This window comes from Bos indicus x Bos taurus, chromosome 5 (genome assembly GCF_003369695.1).
Source record: "Bos indicus x Bos taurus breed Angus x Brahman F1 hybrid chromosome 5, Bos_hybrid_MaternalHap_v2.0, whole genome shotgun sequence".
NCBI classification, from domain to species: Eukaryota; Metazoa; Chordata; class Mammalia; order Artiodactyla; family Bovidae; genus Bos; species Bos indicus x Bos taurus.
The window spans coordinates 19,310,002-19,326,166 of NC_040080.1; the positions used below are offsets into that span (position 1 = coordinate 19,310,002).

A 16,165-nucleotide genomic window follows, 5' to 3' on the forward strand; every position below is an offset into this window, starting at 1 on the left:
ATCAATAACCTCAGATACACAGATGACACCACCCTTATGGCAGAAAGTGAAGAGGAACTAAAATGCCTCTTGATGAAAGTGAAAGTGGAGAGTGAAAAAGTTGTCTTAAAGCTCAACATTCAGAAAACGAAGATCATGGCATTTGGTCCCATTACTTCATGGGAAATAGATGGGGAAACAGTAGAAACAGTGTCAGACTTTATTTTCTGGGGCTCCAAAATCACTGCAGATGGTGACTGCAGCATGAAATTAAAAGACGCTTACTCCTTGGAAGAAAAGTTATGACCAACCTAGATAGCATATTGAAAAGCAGAGACATTACTTTGCCAACAGAGGTCCATCTAGTCAAGGCTATGGTTTTTCCTGTGGTCATGTATGGATGTGAGAGTTGGACTGTGAAGAAGGCTGAGCGCCGAAGAATTGATGCTTTTGAACTGTGGTGTTGGAGAAGACTCTTGAGAGTCCCTTGGACTGCAAGGAGATCCAACCAGTCCATTCTGAAGGAGATCAGCCCTGGGATTTCTTTGGAGGGAATGATGCTGAAGCTGAAACTACAGTACTTTGGCCACCTCATGCAAAGAGTTGACTCATTGGAAAAGACTCTGATGCTGGGAGGGATTGGGGGCAGGAGGAGAAGGGGACGACGGAGGATGAGATGGCTGGATGGCATCACTGACTCGATGGATGTGAGTCTGAGTGAACTCTGGGAGTTGGTGATGGACAAGGAGGCCTTGCGTGCTGGGATTCATGGGGTCACAAAGAGTCGGACACGACTGAGCGACTGAACTGAATGGAACTGAAGAATTGCTGAAGTACTCTGTCCAAGGTCATTCAGAGGGTATTGAGTTAAAGACTGCTCTTTCAGGTTTTTGCCTGTTTTATTTTTAAATGACCAATCCTGGGTAGAATCTGTTATCCAATCACTTATCTGGTTTCTAGAAAAATTCTTGTGTCGTTTTGACTTTACTCAGATCCCCGAATAGTGCATTTGTGGTGAATCATTCCCTTTGTCACCAGACATTTTCAAACAGAAATCTAGGATCATTTGATTAGTCAGACTGCTTGTACACTGTATTCAGGTCACTGCCAGTTATCAACTCTAGTCCTGAATGACAGTGACTAGAGTGAATTCACTAGAGTGAATAAGAACAAAAAACCTAACATTAAGTGGCAAGGAAAGTAAAAGTATCAGCAGTAGCACGTGTCAGTAATGAAGAAAAGAACAAAAGAGGATAAAACAGAAACACATCATATTTTTAATAGAAAGGTGACAGTTGATTACAGAAAATGAAGCTTTCCAAAAATTAAGAGAGAAAGGAGAAGATGCAGGTAGAATCAAGTGCTAATCTTGGTATCATTTTGGAATGGTTCATAGTCACATGCACTATGTCATTTCACTGTATGGCACAGGGACTTTCCTGGTGGTCCACTGCTTAAGACTCTGTCCTCCCAATGCAGAGGGCCCAGGTTTGATTCCTGGCTGGGGAACTAAGATCCCACATGTCATTCGGATGGCCAAAAGGTAAAAAAAAAGTGCATCTGGTAGATGGCACAGAATTATCATAAAGCCCCTGATGTAGTGCTAGGTCCCCAGGCTTTTTCTGTCCTTAATAAACGAATGTCATCTAATCCCCTACCCCATTTGGAAAGACAAAGCCATGCTGTCCATTTTTCTGTTTAAGTGCCTTCTGTGTTGGGTTATCCAAGTCAGGAAATCTTAGTGTTCTGCAGAGAACACTAGACTGGAAATCAAGAGCTTTTTCACTATTTGCCTGAAATGTAGCAATGATGTATTTGGAATTTTAGCTAGCTCTTCTGTTCTGTGTCTCCCTCCCAGGCCTACATCTGGCATTCAACATTCCTAAAACTTATTTTCATTAGAGGGCATTTCATCTGAATCGCTTTTTATACTCTGTGTCCTTACGTACATCACGTGGCTGCTGCCAATGCAGCATTTCCTAAAAGAGTGCCTCACCATTGTTTCTGAGATTGGTTGCCAACCAGGTCTTCAAGCTAACACATTTTTGACCTGACTAGGAGTTGTTCAGGGAGGGTTTCAAACAACAACCAGAATTCCAGTTCCTTTTTCAATTGACTCACTGCCTAAAACACTGAGAGATTAAAGCTGTTTAATGGGAAGGTCAATGGGAAAGCAGCCAAGTTCATACATGAAGAAGGAATGTTGACTGCCTGACAGCTATTGTGTAAAACGCTGTGTCAGACTTGTTTCCCAAGATGGCTGCCCGTCTCCCATCAAACATGATCTTTAAAAACAAAGAAGCAAATGCCTTCATTGAGTATAGCTGATGAACCATGAACTACACCTATTTGAAGTGTATATAATAATGAACCACAGGCTCTTTTGTCCTTGCCACTCCCTCATCAAGAACTAGAGTCCATTTTCCCTACTCTTCATTCTGGACTGAATATTTATGGCACTCACCTTTCTTTGTCTCCTCATCATTTATTGAGTTTGTGTACACATGTCTTGTCGGAGAAGGCAATGGCACTCCACTCCAGTACTCTTGCCTGGAAAATCCCAAGGACGGAGGAGCCTGGTAGGCTGCAGTCCATGGGGTTGCTAAGAGTCGGACACGACTGAGTGACTTCACTTTCACTTTCACTTTTCACTTTCATGCACTGGAGAAGGAAATGGTAACCCACTCCAGTGTTCTTGCCTGGAGAATCCCAGGTTTTGGGGAGCCTGGTGGGCTACCGTCTATGGGGTTCCACAGAGTCGGACACGACTGAAGCGACTTAGCAGCAGCAGCAGCAGAGGAAGGAGCCAGAGCAGTAGGAGAAAATTCAGATAATATGGTATCATGAAAATAAAGGAAAACCAAGGCATGAAAATTTAAGAGGTATAAAAATGAATAAAGATTTTTACAAATTTGGGCAATTGTAAAATTTGTTTATTTTCAGTTTGGGTCAGATTTAATGAAGGATTATTTACATATAGAAACTTAGTCCTTTAGTATATAGTTCTGTGTCACTCAGTTGTGTTTGACTCTCATGCAACCCCATGGACTGTAGCTTGCCAGTTCTCCACTGTCTCTGGGATTCTCCAGGCTAGAACGCTGGAGTGGGTAGTATTCCCTTCTCCAGGGGAGCTTCCTGACCCAAGGAGTGAATCCAGGTCTCCTGCATTGCAGGAGGATTCTTTACCTTCTGAGCCATGAGAGTTCTTTTAATTTTTAATTCTTCTAGGGTTAATTATTACTATTTATTATTTTGGTAAAATACTATAAACTTTCCTGAAACAGGAAATTCCTTGCTTGGAATATTGCTCTACCAAGTCAGAACCTTCTTCTCCTCAGGGGTGGAATACACACTGTTCTGAGTACCACACTGAACTGCAAGACCAAATGGAGTTCTAGTCCTGTTTTTACACTGGATAGTTTATTGAACTCTATTTGAACTCTTATGGTATGCTAGGCTGTGTTATCTAATTTAACACTTCCAATTACCTCACCAAGTGGGTCTTATTATTGCCCCCACTTTAGAGATGGAGTACCCAGAGGTTAGGTCACCTACTGGGGACTCACAGCTAAGCGCAGCAAGAAAATCTGAACTCAGGTGTTCTGGGCCCAGGGCCCCAGCTTTTCTTCACCACTATGCAGCATTGCCTCTTTCGTGTGCTTCTGATGAAGTCACCTTTGCTTCTAACCTAAGCTACAGCTTCCTGAGCACTAACACTGGGATAAGTAGATTTTCATGAGAAGAAGCCTTAGAAAGAACACTGAAGAGTTCAAGACTCGCATGATGATTGAGAATGTCTGGAGTTAGAATGCCAGGGTTCAAATCCTGAGTTCTCTGGTTTACTTAAGATTGCAAAGCCTCACTTTTACATCCTTAAAATGTGGATACTAGTAGTATCTGCTCATAGGATTACTGTGAAAGTGCAGAAAGATAGCTGTGTAATATGTTCATGACAGGGCAGGATGCAAGGTGAGCAAGGATAAGTGTTAGAGCACCTCCCTTTTCCCCACCCTTAGTAATAATAATAAAACAATAACAATGATAATAATCACTCTTCCCAAGATGTGTTAAGGGAAACAGTTATAAGTCTGCTACTGATATGAATGATGTAGGGAAGAAATTTATCAATCTTTAGACAATACAGCTACTAGATTATCTTTGTAAAGATTCTGTGAGGAACAGAGCTGCTATGACTTTAATACAGATTCTACAGCTTTTCAATACTTATTTCATCATGTAGTTTCTATAGTTAAGAGGAAGAGAGAAAAAAGGTGGAAGGAAAGAAGAAAGGGAAATCAAAGACAAGAAGGCAGGGAAGCCGGAGACAGGAAAATGCACAATATTTTTTCACCTTTTACAAGTTGCTGCATAAAAGTGAGGCTCTCCTGGAGGCTTTCCTGTTTAGAGATGTAATCATTTTCCATTTATACTCGCACCTTCTTCCCCTGTTTTGCTTCCCATAGTGGGAAACATTTCTTATACGCAATTTAGCTTCCTCATTTATCTTGCTTTTTATCTTTCTCCTCACTCTAGAGCATAAGCTCTCTGTTGTTCAGTTGTTCAGTTGCTAAGTCTGTCTGACTCTGTGATGTCAGGCTTCCCTGTCCTTCACTGTCTCTCGGATTTTGCTCAGATTCATGTCCACTGAGACAGTGATCATATCTAACCATCTCATCCCGTCACGCGCTTCTCCTGCTCTCAATCTTTCCCAACATCTGGGTCCTTTCCGATGAGTCTGCTCTTATATCAGGTGGCCAAAGTATTGGAGCGTCAGCTTCAACATCAGTCCTTCCAATGAATATTCAGGGTTGATTTCCTTTAGGATTGACTGGTTTGATCTCCTTGCAATCCAAGGGACTCTCAAGAGTCTTCTCCAGCACTACCATTGGAAAGCATCAATTCTTTGGCGCTCAGCCTTCTTTATGGTCCGACTCTCACATTCGTACACAAGTACTGGAAAAACCATAGCTTTGACTAGACAGACCTTTGCTTGCAAAGTGATGTCTCTTCTTTTTAATATGCTGTCTAGGTTTGTCATAGCTTAAGCGCTTTAATTAAGCTCTCTGAAGGTGGGGATTTTTGTCTGTTTTACTTCCTAGTGGGCCAGAGTGTAGTTGCTCAATAAATAATGGTTGAATGATTGATGGACATGAAACAGAAAGCAAAAGCATTTGCAATTGGAGACAAAATAGGGATGATGAGCTAGAAGGCTTGAACCAATTTTATAAAATGTTAATTTCCTATAACAGTTACGGTATGACTGAAGAACTTACCTGTCTTCCCTTGGCATCCCACAAGTCTCCTTCTTGTATTTGCACTCTATCCAAATAAATTACACAAGAGTACATTTAGCTGCACTTTGCCTGAGTCCCACACCTTCTGAGGACATTTCTTTTGCTTAAATATTAACCTGCTTCAAGTACAGGAAGCCCAATTACTGGATATGACCAATTTTTTCTTCTCAGAATCTGAGCCCAACTATGTTTTGACATAACTCTTTTTACTAGTTTTTAATCAGAAACTAATCAGAATACACAAAGTGAAAAACATAACAAAACACTTTAAAAACTATCATTATCCACAAAGTTATAATTTGTTTCTTATTTTTAGCTGAACTTGATAGTTTAGGTAATTTTTTCATTTTGAAAAATGACCTGAAGAATAAAATACATTGATAATAACTGTCAACATCTGAAAATTAAAATCTTGATCCTTTAATGTTGTTCCAGAAAGGTCTCCAGCTCATTGTCCAGTGAAAATAATGGCTCATTTATTTTCCTGCTAAATTTCTCTCTGTGGGGATTCTGATGTCTCTGCCATCCTGCATTTTTTAAAAGGATACTTGAAGGACATCTTTTAAGACAGTCAGTCCACAAACATAAAGCCAGTATAGAGGAATTAAAGAAAAAAAACTGGAATCCAAATGCAGGCTTTACTATTTTTTAAACCGTTTTTTCTAAATTGTAAATCAAATTGACTCAGTGAACCCTTTAAATGAAAGTCAATTTTTTATTGCCTAAGGGGTTGTATCTCCTCTTGGCCGCCACCCCTAACCTCGGACTCTGGGTAGCTCCTCTTGGCTGCCACCCCTGACCTCGGACATGGGGTAGCTCCTCCAGGCCGCCACCCCTAACCTTGGACGTTGGGTAGCTCCTCTCGGCTGTTCCTGCGCCATCGCAGCCTGGCACTCTCGGCTGCTGCCCCTGACCTCGGACGTGGGGTAACTCCTCTTGGCCGCCTCCCAATTGCCAACATCCGCTGCATCATCGAAAAAGCAAGAGAGTTCCAGAAAAACATCTATTTCTGCTTTATTGACTATGCCAAAGCCTTTGACTGTGTGGATCCCAATAAACTGTGGAAAATTCTGAAAGAGATGGGAATACCAGACCACCTGACCTGCCTCTTGAGAAATTTGTATGCAGGTCAGGAAGCAACAGTTAGAACTGGACATGGAACAACAGACTGGTTCCAAATAGAAAAAGGAGTACGTCAAGGCTGTATATTGTCACCCTGCTTATTTAACTTCTATGCAGAGTACATCATGAGAAATGCTGGACTGGAAGAAGCACAAGCTGGAATCAAGATTGCCGGGAGAAATATCAATAACCTCAGATATGCAGATGACACCACCCTTACGGCAGAAAGTGAAGAAGAACTAAAAAGCCTCTTGATGAAGGTGAAAGAGGAGAGTGAAAAAGTTGGCTTAAAACTCAACATTCAGAAAACGAAGATCATGGCATCTGGTCCTATCACTTCATGGGAAATAAATGGGGAAACAGTGGAAACAATGTCAGACTTTATTTTTTTGGGCTCCAAAATCACTGCAGATGGTGACTGCAGCATGAAATTAAAAGACGCTTACTCCTTGAAAGGAAAGTTCTGACCAACCTAGATAGCATATTGAAAAGCAGAGACGTTACTTTGCCAACAGAGGTCCATCTAGTCAAGGCTATGGTTTTTCCTGTGGTCATGTATGGATGTGAGAGTTTGACTGTGAAGGCTTGAGCACCGAAGAATTGATGCTTTTGAACTGTGGTGTTGGAGAAGACTCTTGAGAGTCTCTTGGACTGCAAGGAGATCCAACCAGTCCATTCTGAAGGAGATCAGCCCTGGGATTTCTTTGGAAGGAATGAGGGTAAAGCTGAAACTCCAGTACTTTGGCCACCTCATGTGCACAGTTGACTCATTGGAAAAGACTCTGATGCCGGGAAGGATTGAGGGCAGGAGGAGAAGGGGACGACAGAGGATGAGATGACTGGATGGCATCACTGACTCGATGGACGTGAGTCTGAGTGAACTCCAGGAGTTGGTGATGGACAGGGAGGCCTGGTGTGCTTCGATTCATGGAGTCGCAAAGAGTCAGACACGACTGAGCGACTGAACTGAACTGAAGGGGTTGTATAAACTTCCATTGATTTTGCTGCAATTTTCTCCTTCCTTGACCCAACTGGGTAAAATCTGCCATTTATCTGTAAAGGATTAAGAATTTTATCTAGTGGAAGAAGAGTTTTTGCATGTTCTAATTCAGAGCCAGTTAATTTATTTTATCTGCTCTATAGTATTTTATTGCACAATACCACATTTTATTCTGCCCTTTTAATATTTAAACTGTGGTTTCTAGGTTTTTCTGATAACAATGCTGTAATGAGTGTTCTTGCATAGGCTCCTTATTTACATGTGGGGATTTCTTTATGGTAGATACGCAGAAGTGGAATTGTTACCATACTGTATGTATATTTTAGAATCCTAACAAATTAGCCTTCAAGGTATATATTCCCCTTCTGCAATCTTGCCCAATTATAACAGTGCCAAACTTAAAAAATTTTTCCCAATGTGTATAAATAATGTTGTTTTAATTTGTATGTTTCTGATTACTAAACAGGCTAGGTAACTCCTGTGTTTACCAACCACTTATATTTCCTTTAGTTGTTTCATGTCTTTTGTCGATTTTTCTATTGATTTGTCTTATTCATGGTGATTTATAGCCTTTAAAAGATATATTCAAACACTAATATTTTTAAAATTGAAATACAGTTGATTTACAATGCTGTGTTAATTTCTGCTGTACACAGTGATTCAGTTATATATAGTTTATATATATGTGTGTGTGTGTATCTATCTATCTTTTTATATATGGTAAAAGGCATGGCAACCCACTCCAGTATTCTTGCCTGGTGAATCCCATGGACAGAGGAGCCTGACGGGCTACAGTCCCTAGGGTTGCAAAGAGTGGGACATGACTGAAGCGACTAAGCAGGCAGGCACACACACACACACACACACACACACACACACATATATATGTTCTTTTTCATTATAGTTTATCCCAATAGGTTGGATACAGTTCCTTGTGCTGTACAGTAGGACCTTGTTGTTTATCCATTCTATGCATGTAACAGCTACATCTGCTAACCCCGAACTCCCACTCCATCCCTCTCCCATCCCATCTCCCTTGGCAACCACAAGTCTGTTCTCTGTTAGAGACGAATACTTGTTTATTTGAATTAAAAGTATCCTCTCCCAGTATGTCTTTTGTTTACCTAAAAATTTTTTGACCCTTGTTTGTAAGTTAGCTAGGTATATATTTTTAGATTTGAAGATATTTTCTCTCAATATTTTGAGATATTTTGTTATCTTCTGGCTTCAAGTACTGTTTTTGAGTAATCTGTTCCTTCTAATATATGTTCTTTGTCTTTGTTTTCTGAATTTCACTCTGATATGCCTAACATTGGATTTTTTTTGTGTGTTTTTACTATACTGAAGTATATAAAGTATAAAAATTGTCATTTCAACCATTATTTAAATGCATAATTCAGTAGCTTTAAGTATATATGCAATGTTGTATAATCATCACCACTATTTTATCTCCAAATCCTTTTTGCCACTCTTAAGAGAAGCGTTGTACCCATTAAGCAATAGCTCCCCAGTCTTCCACCTATCCCCTGTCCCTGGTATCCTCTAGTCTACTTTCTGTTTCTAAGACATCTTCTCTTTTAGATATTTCATATAAGTGGAATCATACAATATTTGTCCTTTTGTTTCTGGCTTATTTCACTTAGCATAATGTTTTCAAGTTTCATCCATGTTGTAGAAATGTCAGAACCATATCCCTTTTTTATGGCCAAATAATTTTCCACTGTAGGTACATACCACCTTTTATATATCCCTTCACCATCTGTTGATAGATTTTTGATTACCAGCTTATTGTGACTAATGGTGCTGTGAACAATGGCATACAAGTATCCATCTGATTGAGTTTTCTTTTCCAATTCTTTGGAGGTATATTCTTAGGAGTGGAACTGTCAAATCATATAGTAATTTTATGTTTAACTTTTTGAGGCTCCACCACACTTTTTCACAGAGGCTGCACCATTTTACATTCCTGGTAGCTGCACAAAGGCTATAATTTCTCTACATCCTTGACAACACTTGTTAATTTTTAAAACAATTATAGCCATTTTTGTAGATATAAAGTGGTATCTCATTATGGTCTCAATTTGTGTTTCTCTAATCAGTAATAGTATCAGGGTTCCTTCAGGTCAGTCAGTTCAGTCACTCAGTCATGTCTGACTTTTTGCGATCCCATGGACTGCAGCACACCAGGCTTCCCTGTCCATCACCAATTCCTGGAGCTTGCTTAAACTCATGTCCATCGAATTGGTGATGTCATCCAACCATCTCATTCTCTGTTGTCCCCTTCTCCTTCTGCCTTTAAAATCTTTCCCAGCATCAGGGTCTTTCCCAATGAGTCAGTTCTTTGCATCAGGTGGCCAAAGTATTGGAGTTTCAGCTTCAGCATCAGTCCTTTCAGTGAATATTCAGGACTGATTTCCTTTAGGATGGACTGGTCTGATCTCCTTGCAGTCCAAGGGACTCTCAAGAGTCTTGTCCAATACCACAGTTCAAAAGCATCCATTCTTTGGTGCTTAGCTTTCTTTATAATCCAACTCTCACATCCATACATAACTACTGGAAAAACCATAGCTTTGACTAGATGGACCTTTGTCGGCAAAGTAATGTCTCTGCTTTTTAATATGCTGTCTAGGTTGGTCATAGCTTTTCTTCCAAGGAGTAAGCATCTTTGAATTTCATGGCTGCAGTCACCATCTGCAGTGATTTTGGAGTTCCAAACATAGTCTCTTACTGTTTGCTTTGTTTCTCTATTTGCCATGAAGTGATATGACCGGATGCCATGATCAAAGTTTTCTGAATGTTGAGTTTTAAGCCAGTTTTTTCATTCTCCTCTTCCACTTTCATCAAGAGGCTCTTTAGTTCTTCTTCCCTTTTTGCCATAAGGGTGGTGTCATCTGTGTATCTGAGGTTATTGATATATCTCCTGGAAATTTTGATTCCAGCTTGTGCTTCATTCAGCCCGGCATTTCACATGATATACGTCACATTTAAGTTAAATAAGCAGAGTGACAATATGCAGCCTTGAGGTACTTCTTTCCCTATTTTGAACTAGTCTGTTTTTCCATGTCCAGTTCTAACTGCTGCTTCTTGACCTGCATACAGATTTCTCAGGAGGCAGGTAAGGTAGTCTTGGTAGTCCCATCTCTTCAAGAATTTCCCACAGTTTGTTGTTCTTTCAGGTACTTATATGTCATTTATATATCTTTGGAGAAATACCTATTCAAGTGCTTTGACATATTTTAACAAGTCTTCTAGGTGATTCTGATGCACACTAAGCTTTTAAAAATCAAGTGACTAGAAACTAATAAACTACTACCACGAATAATGTATTAACATAATCAGAACCAACTGGAATAAAGGTGTTAGTTTTTTTTTGAAAAAATATTTATTTATTTGTGCTGAGTCTTAGTTGTGGCACACGGGATCTAGTTCCTTGATCAGGGTTTGAACCTGGGTCCCCTGCATTGGGAGCTCATTGTCTTAAGCACTGGAGCACCAGGGAAGTTCCAAGTGTTAGTTTTTTGTTGTAAGACTATTTAATAGATCACAGTGAATATGTGCTATTCAGTTTTCAAAAGCTTGTCTCTTGTCTTCTTAAGTAGACAAAGGCTGAGGAGAAATAGATAAACATTTGGGGAAAGGAAGAGGAGAAATCGAATAAGTGGTGGATAAACAGAAACAAGAGCAGGAAAATACTTTCCACAAAACCAGATATGTGGAGTATTTAAAACCCAATGAGGATTATGAAGTAAGATGTCTTTAATTGTACTTTATATAGTAAGTATTCTTTTTTCTTGTACAGAAGGGCAGGTACTGAATTCAAGGACTTCTCTGTAGCTCAAATGGTTAAGAATTTGCCTGGGATTCAGGAAACCAGGGTTTGATCCTGGGCTGGAATATCCTCTGGAGAATGGAATGGCAATCCACTCCAGTATTTTTGCCTGGAGAATTCCATGGACAGAGAAGCCTGGCAGGCTATAATTCGTGGGGTCGCAAAGAGTCGGACATGGCTGAGCGACTAACACATACCTTGAAGTGAAGTGAAGTTGCTCAGTTGTGTCCGACTCTTTGTGACCCCATGAGCTACAGCCTACCATGCTCTTCCATCCATGGCATTTTCCAGGCAAGAGTACTGGAGTGGGCTGCCATTTCCTTTCCAGAGGATCTTCCCGACACAGGGATCAAACCCCGGTCTCCCGCTAGGTAGGCAGACGCTTTACCATCTGACCCATCGGGGAAGTCCAATAGTAAATATGCTCATGTGATTCAATAGTCAAATAATTTTAAATGGTACTCACTAAGTGGTCTCTTCCTATCCTTGAGAACTTCTGCCTACTTTTTCCTGTTCCTGTAGGTAGGTAAGTGCTTCCCCTTTTGACCGTGCTGGGTCTTCATTGTTATGCATAGGCGCTCAGGCTTAGTTGCCTGGTGGCATGTGGGATCCTAGTTCTCTGACTAGGGATCGAACTCGTTTCCCCTACATTGGAAGGTGGATTCTTAACCACTGGACCATTGGGCAAGTCCCAGGTAAATACATTTTTAGTAGCTTTTTTTTTCCCTTTCTGGTGGACATCATTCGAGTCTTAGTTTATGTAAGCGCAAAAAAAAAGGACACTTTATTTCCTTCCCCTCCCATTATTTAAGAGCCTGTTTTATGTACCCTGTCCTTTGCTCTATTGTTTTCTCATAACAGTATAATCCTGGAGATATTTCTGTATTGATATGTAGAGTGCTTTTTCATTCTATTTCCAGCCACATATTTTGCCATCGTTTAGATGTTTCCTAATATATTCTGAATTCTTGTGACCACTTTCATACAGTAAACTGTTATACCCTCACCTCCCAGTATTAACTTTTGATTTTTCAGTGGCGTTTACATGAATATAAAAGACATTTATTCTTCAGAGGTAGATCAAGTATTCTTTCTCTTTGAATTCCTGCCATAATCATGCAATCAACCTCTGACCTCTCTATCTCTTTTACTGTCATGTCTCCAAATACTTTTACAGAAAGAATAAATAGTTCACGAAATTTGATGTTGTCAAGGTATATCATTCTTTAAAAGTCTGCTGAATTTTAATTCCATGATTCCCAACCAGTAGGCTGGTGGCAGATCTATTTTCAATTATAATTAGATCTTTTCTTCAGGATAAAGAACACGATGTAAAAATTCATGACTCAAGAGCGTCCAGGTCTCTCTGGTTACGAAAATAATGTCCAAAATCCTCTTACAATGAAAGGAAAAGTGAATCGAATTATAAAAGAATTCATACAGAGTGCCTGGTAATTACCAGAATATCAGAATTTGAATGTAGTATGTCAAAACTTGAGAAGGTCATTGTATCTGGAGTCCATCCTAGTAATAAATAGTTTGCAATATTTATCATGTAGTATTACAATAAGCCAAATATGAATCTGTTTGTTTTATTCTTCAATGTAATTTCTCTAAGGAAAGAATTCCAATGTATTCAATTTTGCATCATAGCATGGAATATACTGCCTGACACGCTGGAATGAATGAATAAATGTTTCTTGAGTGAGTCTGCTTGGTCCAAGGAGATACAGTGATTGATTTGCAACAAGCATACCCTTCAAGTACATTTGCAGTCATGACTTCCATAAGAACAAAGGACTAGACTAAGTGATAGAATTTATTATAATCCTGTTAGTTTATTTCCTTTAGTCATACATAGCATATTGAAAAGCAGAGATATTACTTTGCCAACAAAGGTCCATCTAGTCAAGGCTATGGTTTTTCCAGTGGTCATGTATGGATGTGAGAGTTGGACCGTGAAGAAAGCTGAGTGCCAAAGAATTGATGCTTTTGAACTGTGGTGTTGGAGAAGACTCTTGAGAGTCCCTTGGACTGCAAAGAGATCCAACCAGTCCATTCTGAAGGAGATCAGCCCTGGGATTTCTTTGGAAGGAATGATGCTAAAGCTGAAACTCCAGTACTTTGGCCACCTCATGTGAACAGTTGACTTATTGGAAAAGACTCTGATGCTGGGAGGGATTGGGGGCAGGAGGAGAAGGGAACGACAGAGGAATAGATGGCTGGATGGCATCACTGACTCGATGGACATGAGTCTGGGTGAACTCCAGGAGTTGGTGATGGACAGGGAGGCCTGGTGTGCTTCGATTCATGGGGTTGCAAAGAGTTGGACATGACTGAGCGACTGAACTGAGGAGAAGGCAATGGCACCCCACTCCAGTATTCTTGCCTAGAGAATCCCGTGGACAGAGGAGCCTGGTGGGCTGCTGTCCGTAGGGTTGCACAGAATCAGACATGACTGAAGTGACTTACCATGCATGCATGCATTGGAGAAGGAAGTGGCAAACCACTCCAGTATTCTTGCTTGGAGAATCCCAGGGACAGAGGAGCCTGGTGGGCTGCCATCTATGGGGTTGCACAGAGTTGGACATGACTGAAGTGACTTAGCAGCAGCAGCAGTCATACCCCTAATTTCTTTTATATTTCATGACTTAGTTTGATCTAATTATAACATTTATTCAGCTCTGAAATGTTGTTTTCTTGGCCTTGTTGTCTGGTGTGGGTTGGAGAGGCAGAATGGTTTGAGGTTATGAGTGTAGACTTGGAAGCCAGACTTCTTGATATTGAATTCTGGTTTAGCCATTTACTCCCTGAATAACTTGGGGAAATTACACCTCTCTGTGCCTCAGTGTCCTCACTTGCTATGAAAGTGAAAGTGTTAGTCACTCAGTTGTGTCCCCAACTCTTTGTGACCCCGTGGACTGTAGCCCACTAGGCTCCTCTGTCCATGGGATTCTCCAGGCAAGAATACTTGAGTGGGCTGCCATTTCCTCCTCCAGGGGATTTTCCAAACCCTGGTATCCTGCATTGCAGGCAGATTTGTTTATTGTCTGAGCCACCAGGGAAGCCTCAATTGTTATAATAATACCTATTTCATAGGGTTGATATATTAATACCTATGAAGTGCTTAGAGTAGAATCTAGCACAAAGGTGATTAACTTCCTTAAAGATTTTTTTGATGTGGACCATTTTAAAAGTCTTTATTGAATTCGTTATAATATTGCTTCTGTTTGATATTTTTTGGCTAAGAGGCACATATGATCTTAGCTCCCTAACTAGGGATCGGACCCACACCCCACTGCATTGGAAGGCAAAGTTAACCACTGATAGCCAGGGAAGTTCCAGGGTGATAGCTTTTAGCTTTTACTTTTGCCTAGCCTGGAGACAAAGCTAAGGGTGCTTGAACTTCAAAGACCTTCACAGTTCTTTGTTTATAGCATCCAGGCTCTGTCAGACTCAACCAAATGAAGGCTAGGACACCTAGGACTTTCCAGGGACCTTCTCTTCAAACTGTGGAAGCTTCTACTCCTCCATCCACATGATGGATGATTTAATGCATATGAGTATCTCCTTGAGTTTGTATTCATCCTTTGATTCTGGCTCAAAGTTCCAAAAAAAGAGATGTTTCAATGTAACACTCTTATTTAGGCTTTGAGCCCTATGTATTCTTTCTTCTAGGAAAACTCACTTCTCTTTGAATCACCTCTTCAGTATTTTCAATCTGTCATCCTTCACTGAATCTGATACCCAAGGTTAACTAACTGATCACATATATTGATCAATGGCAGATTTGGTTCTCAGGACACATAACTTTCAATTCAAATCAAGTCCCAATTAATATGCTGCCTCCCTATGTTGGACAGTCAACTTTCTATTTCATTACTTCCCTTTAATGTGGAGTCTTTCTTTCTCCAGACAGCCTTTTGTTCTCTCATAAATCCACTCTTTGGCTTTTTCTTAGAGTCCTGCCATAACCAAACACACTTTAAATGCTCCTAGTATATAATCCAATACTTTCTTCTTTTCCCGGCAACCTTTAAATGAAGCCTACTCAGACTACCATCTCTGTAATGTTTCTCATTTTTGAAGTCCCTTAACCCTTGACTTTTTAAACAGTAACTGTATTTATTTATTTTTGGCTGTGCTGGGTCTGTATTGCTGCACAAAGGCTTTCTCTAGTTGTGGTGAGTGGGGGCTACTCTCTACTTGCAGTGTGTGGGCTTCTCGTTGCGGTGGCTTCTCTTGTTGCAGAGCATGGGCTCTAGTGTGTGCAGACTTCAGTAGCTGCAGCGTGTGGGCTCAGCAGCTGCAGCTCCTGAGTGCTAGAGCACACACTCAATAGTTGTTGCACATGGGCTTAGTTGCTCCACAGGATGTGGTATCTTTCCTGATCGGGGATCAAATCCTTGTCTCCAGCATTGGCAGGTGGATTCTTTACCACTGAGCCAGCACGGAAACCCCTTTCTATGAGTTTTTATCTCAGGAGTCCATGGGAATCACATGGAAGTGTAATAAACATTTATTGAGTAAATGAGAAAACAGTGATAGAGACCAGAAAAAAAAAAAAAAAAGGTTTATTCAACAAGCCTTCAGAGATGTTAAAAATTGTCTTTCTTCCACGGAGATCTGAGTCTGTGGAACAGGGAATCCAGCAAAGCAGTTTTCATTGACATGGTCTTTAAGCATTTCCAGTATCTGTGATAGTGGAAAGGACAGAAAGTTCAGATGGACATGGGTTTCTGGAGCAGTGGAAATTCCTTCCCTGAGATCTGGGTGGCATATTGCCAGAGAAAATCCAGTTAGTATAGTGGAAATGAGATTCATTACTTAAAATGATTCAACTTGCAGTTCTATGAACCGTCTGAGATTTGACTATCAGGGGCCCCTTTTCAATAAAGGTTTTTTTTTTAACAATAAGTTGCACCTTGAGCAGTATGATAT

At 40.4% G+C, this 16,165-nt stretch overlaps 1 protein-coding gene across 2 annotated transcripts in view; it reads right to left on the reverse strand.

Moving 5' to 3' along the window:
- Positions 1-15,769: 15,769 nt before the first annotated feature.
- LOC113892422 (alpha-2-macroglobulin) overlaps positions 15,770-16,165 on the reverse strand; it is a 72,425-nt gene continuing 72,029 nt past the window's right edge. For both annotated transcript variants that reach the window (XM_027541260.1, XM_027541259.1), the window contains exon 37: positions 15,770-15,919. In XM_027541260.1, coding sequence (XP_027397061.1) covers positions 15,903-15,919 — 17 coding nt within the window. In that variant the 3' untranslated portion in view covers positions 15,770-15,902. The remainder of the gene's footprint in view (positions 15,920-16,165) is intronic.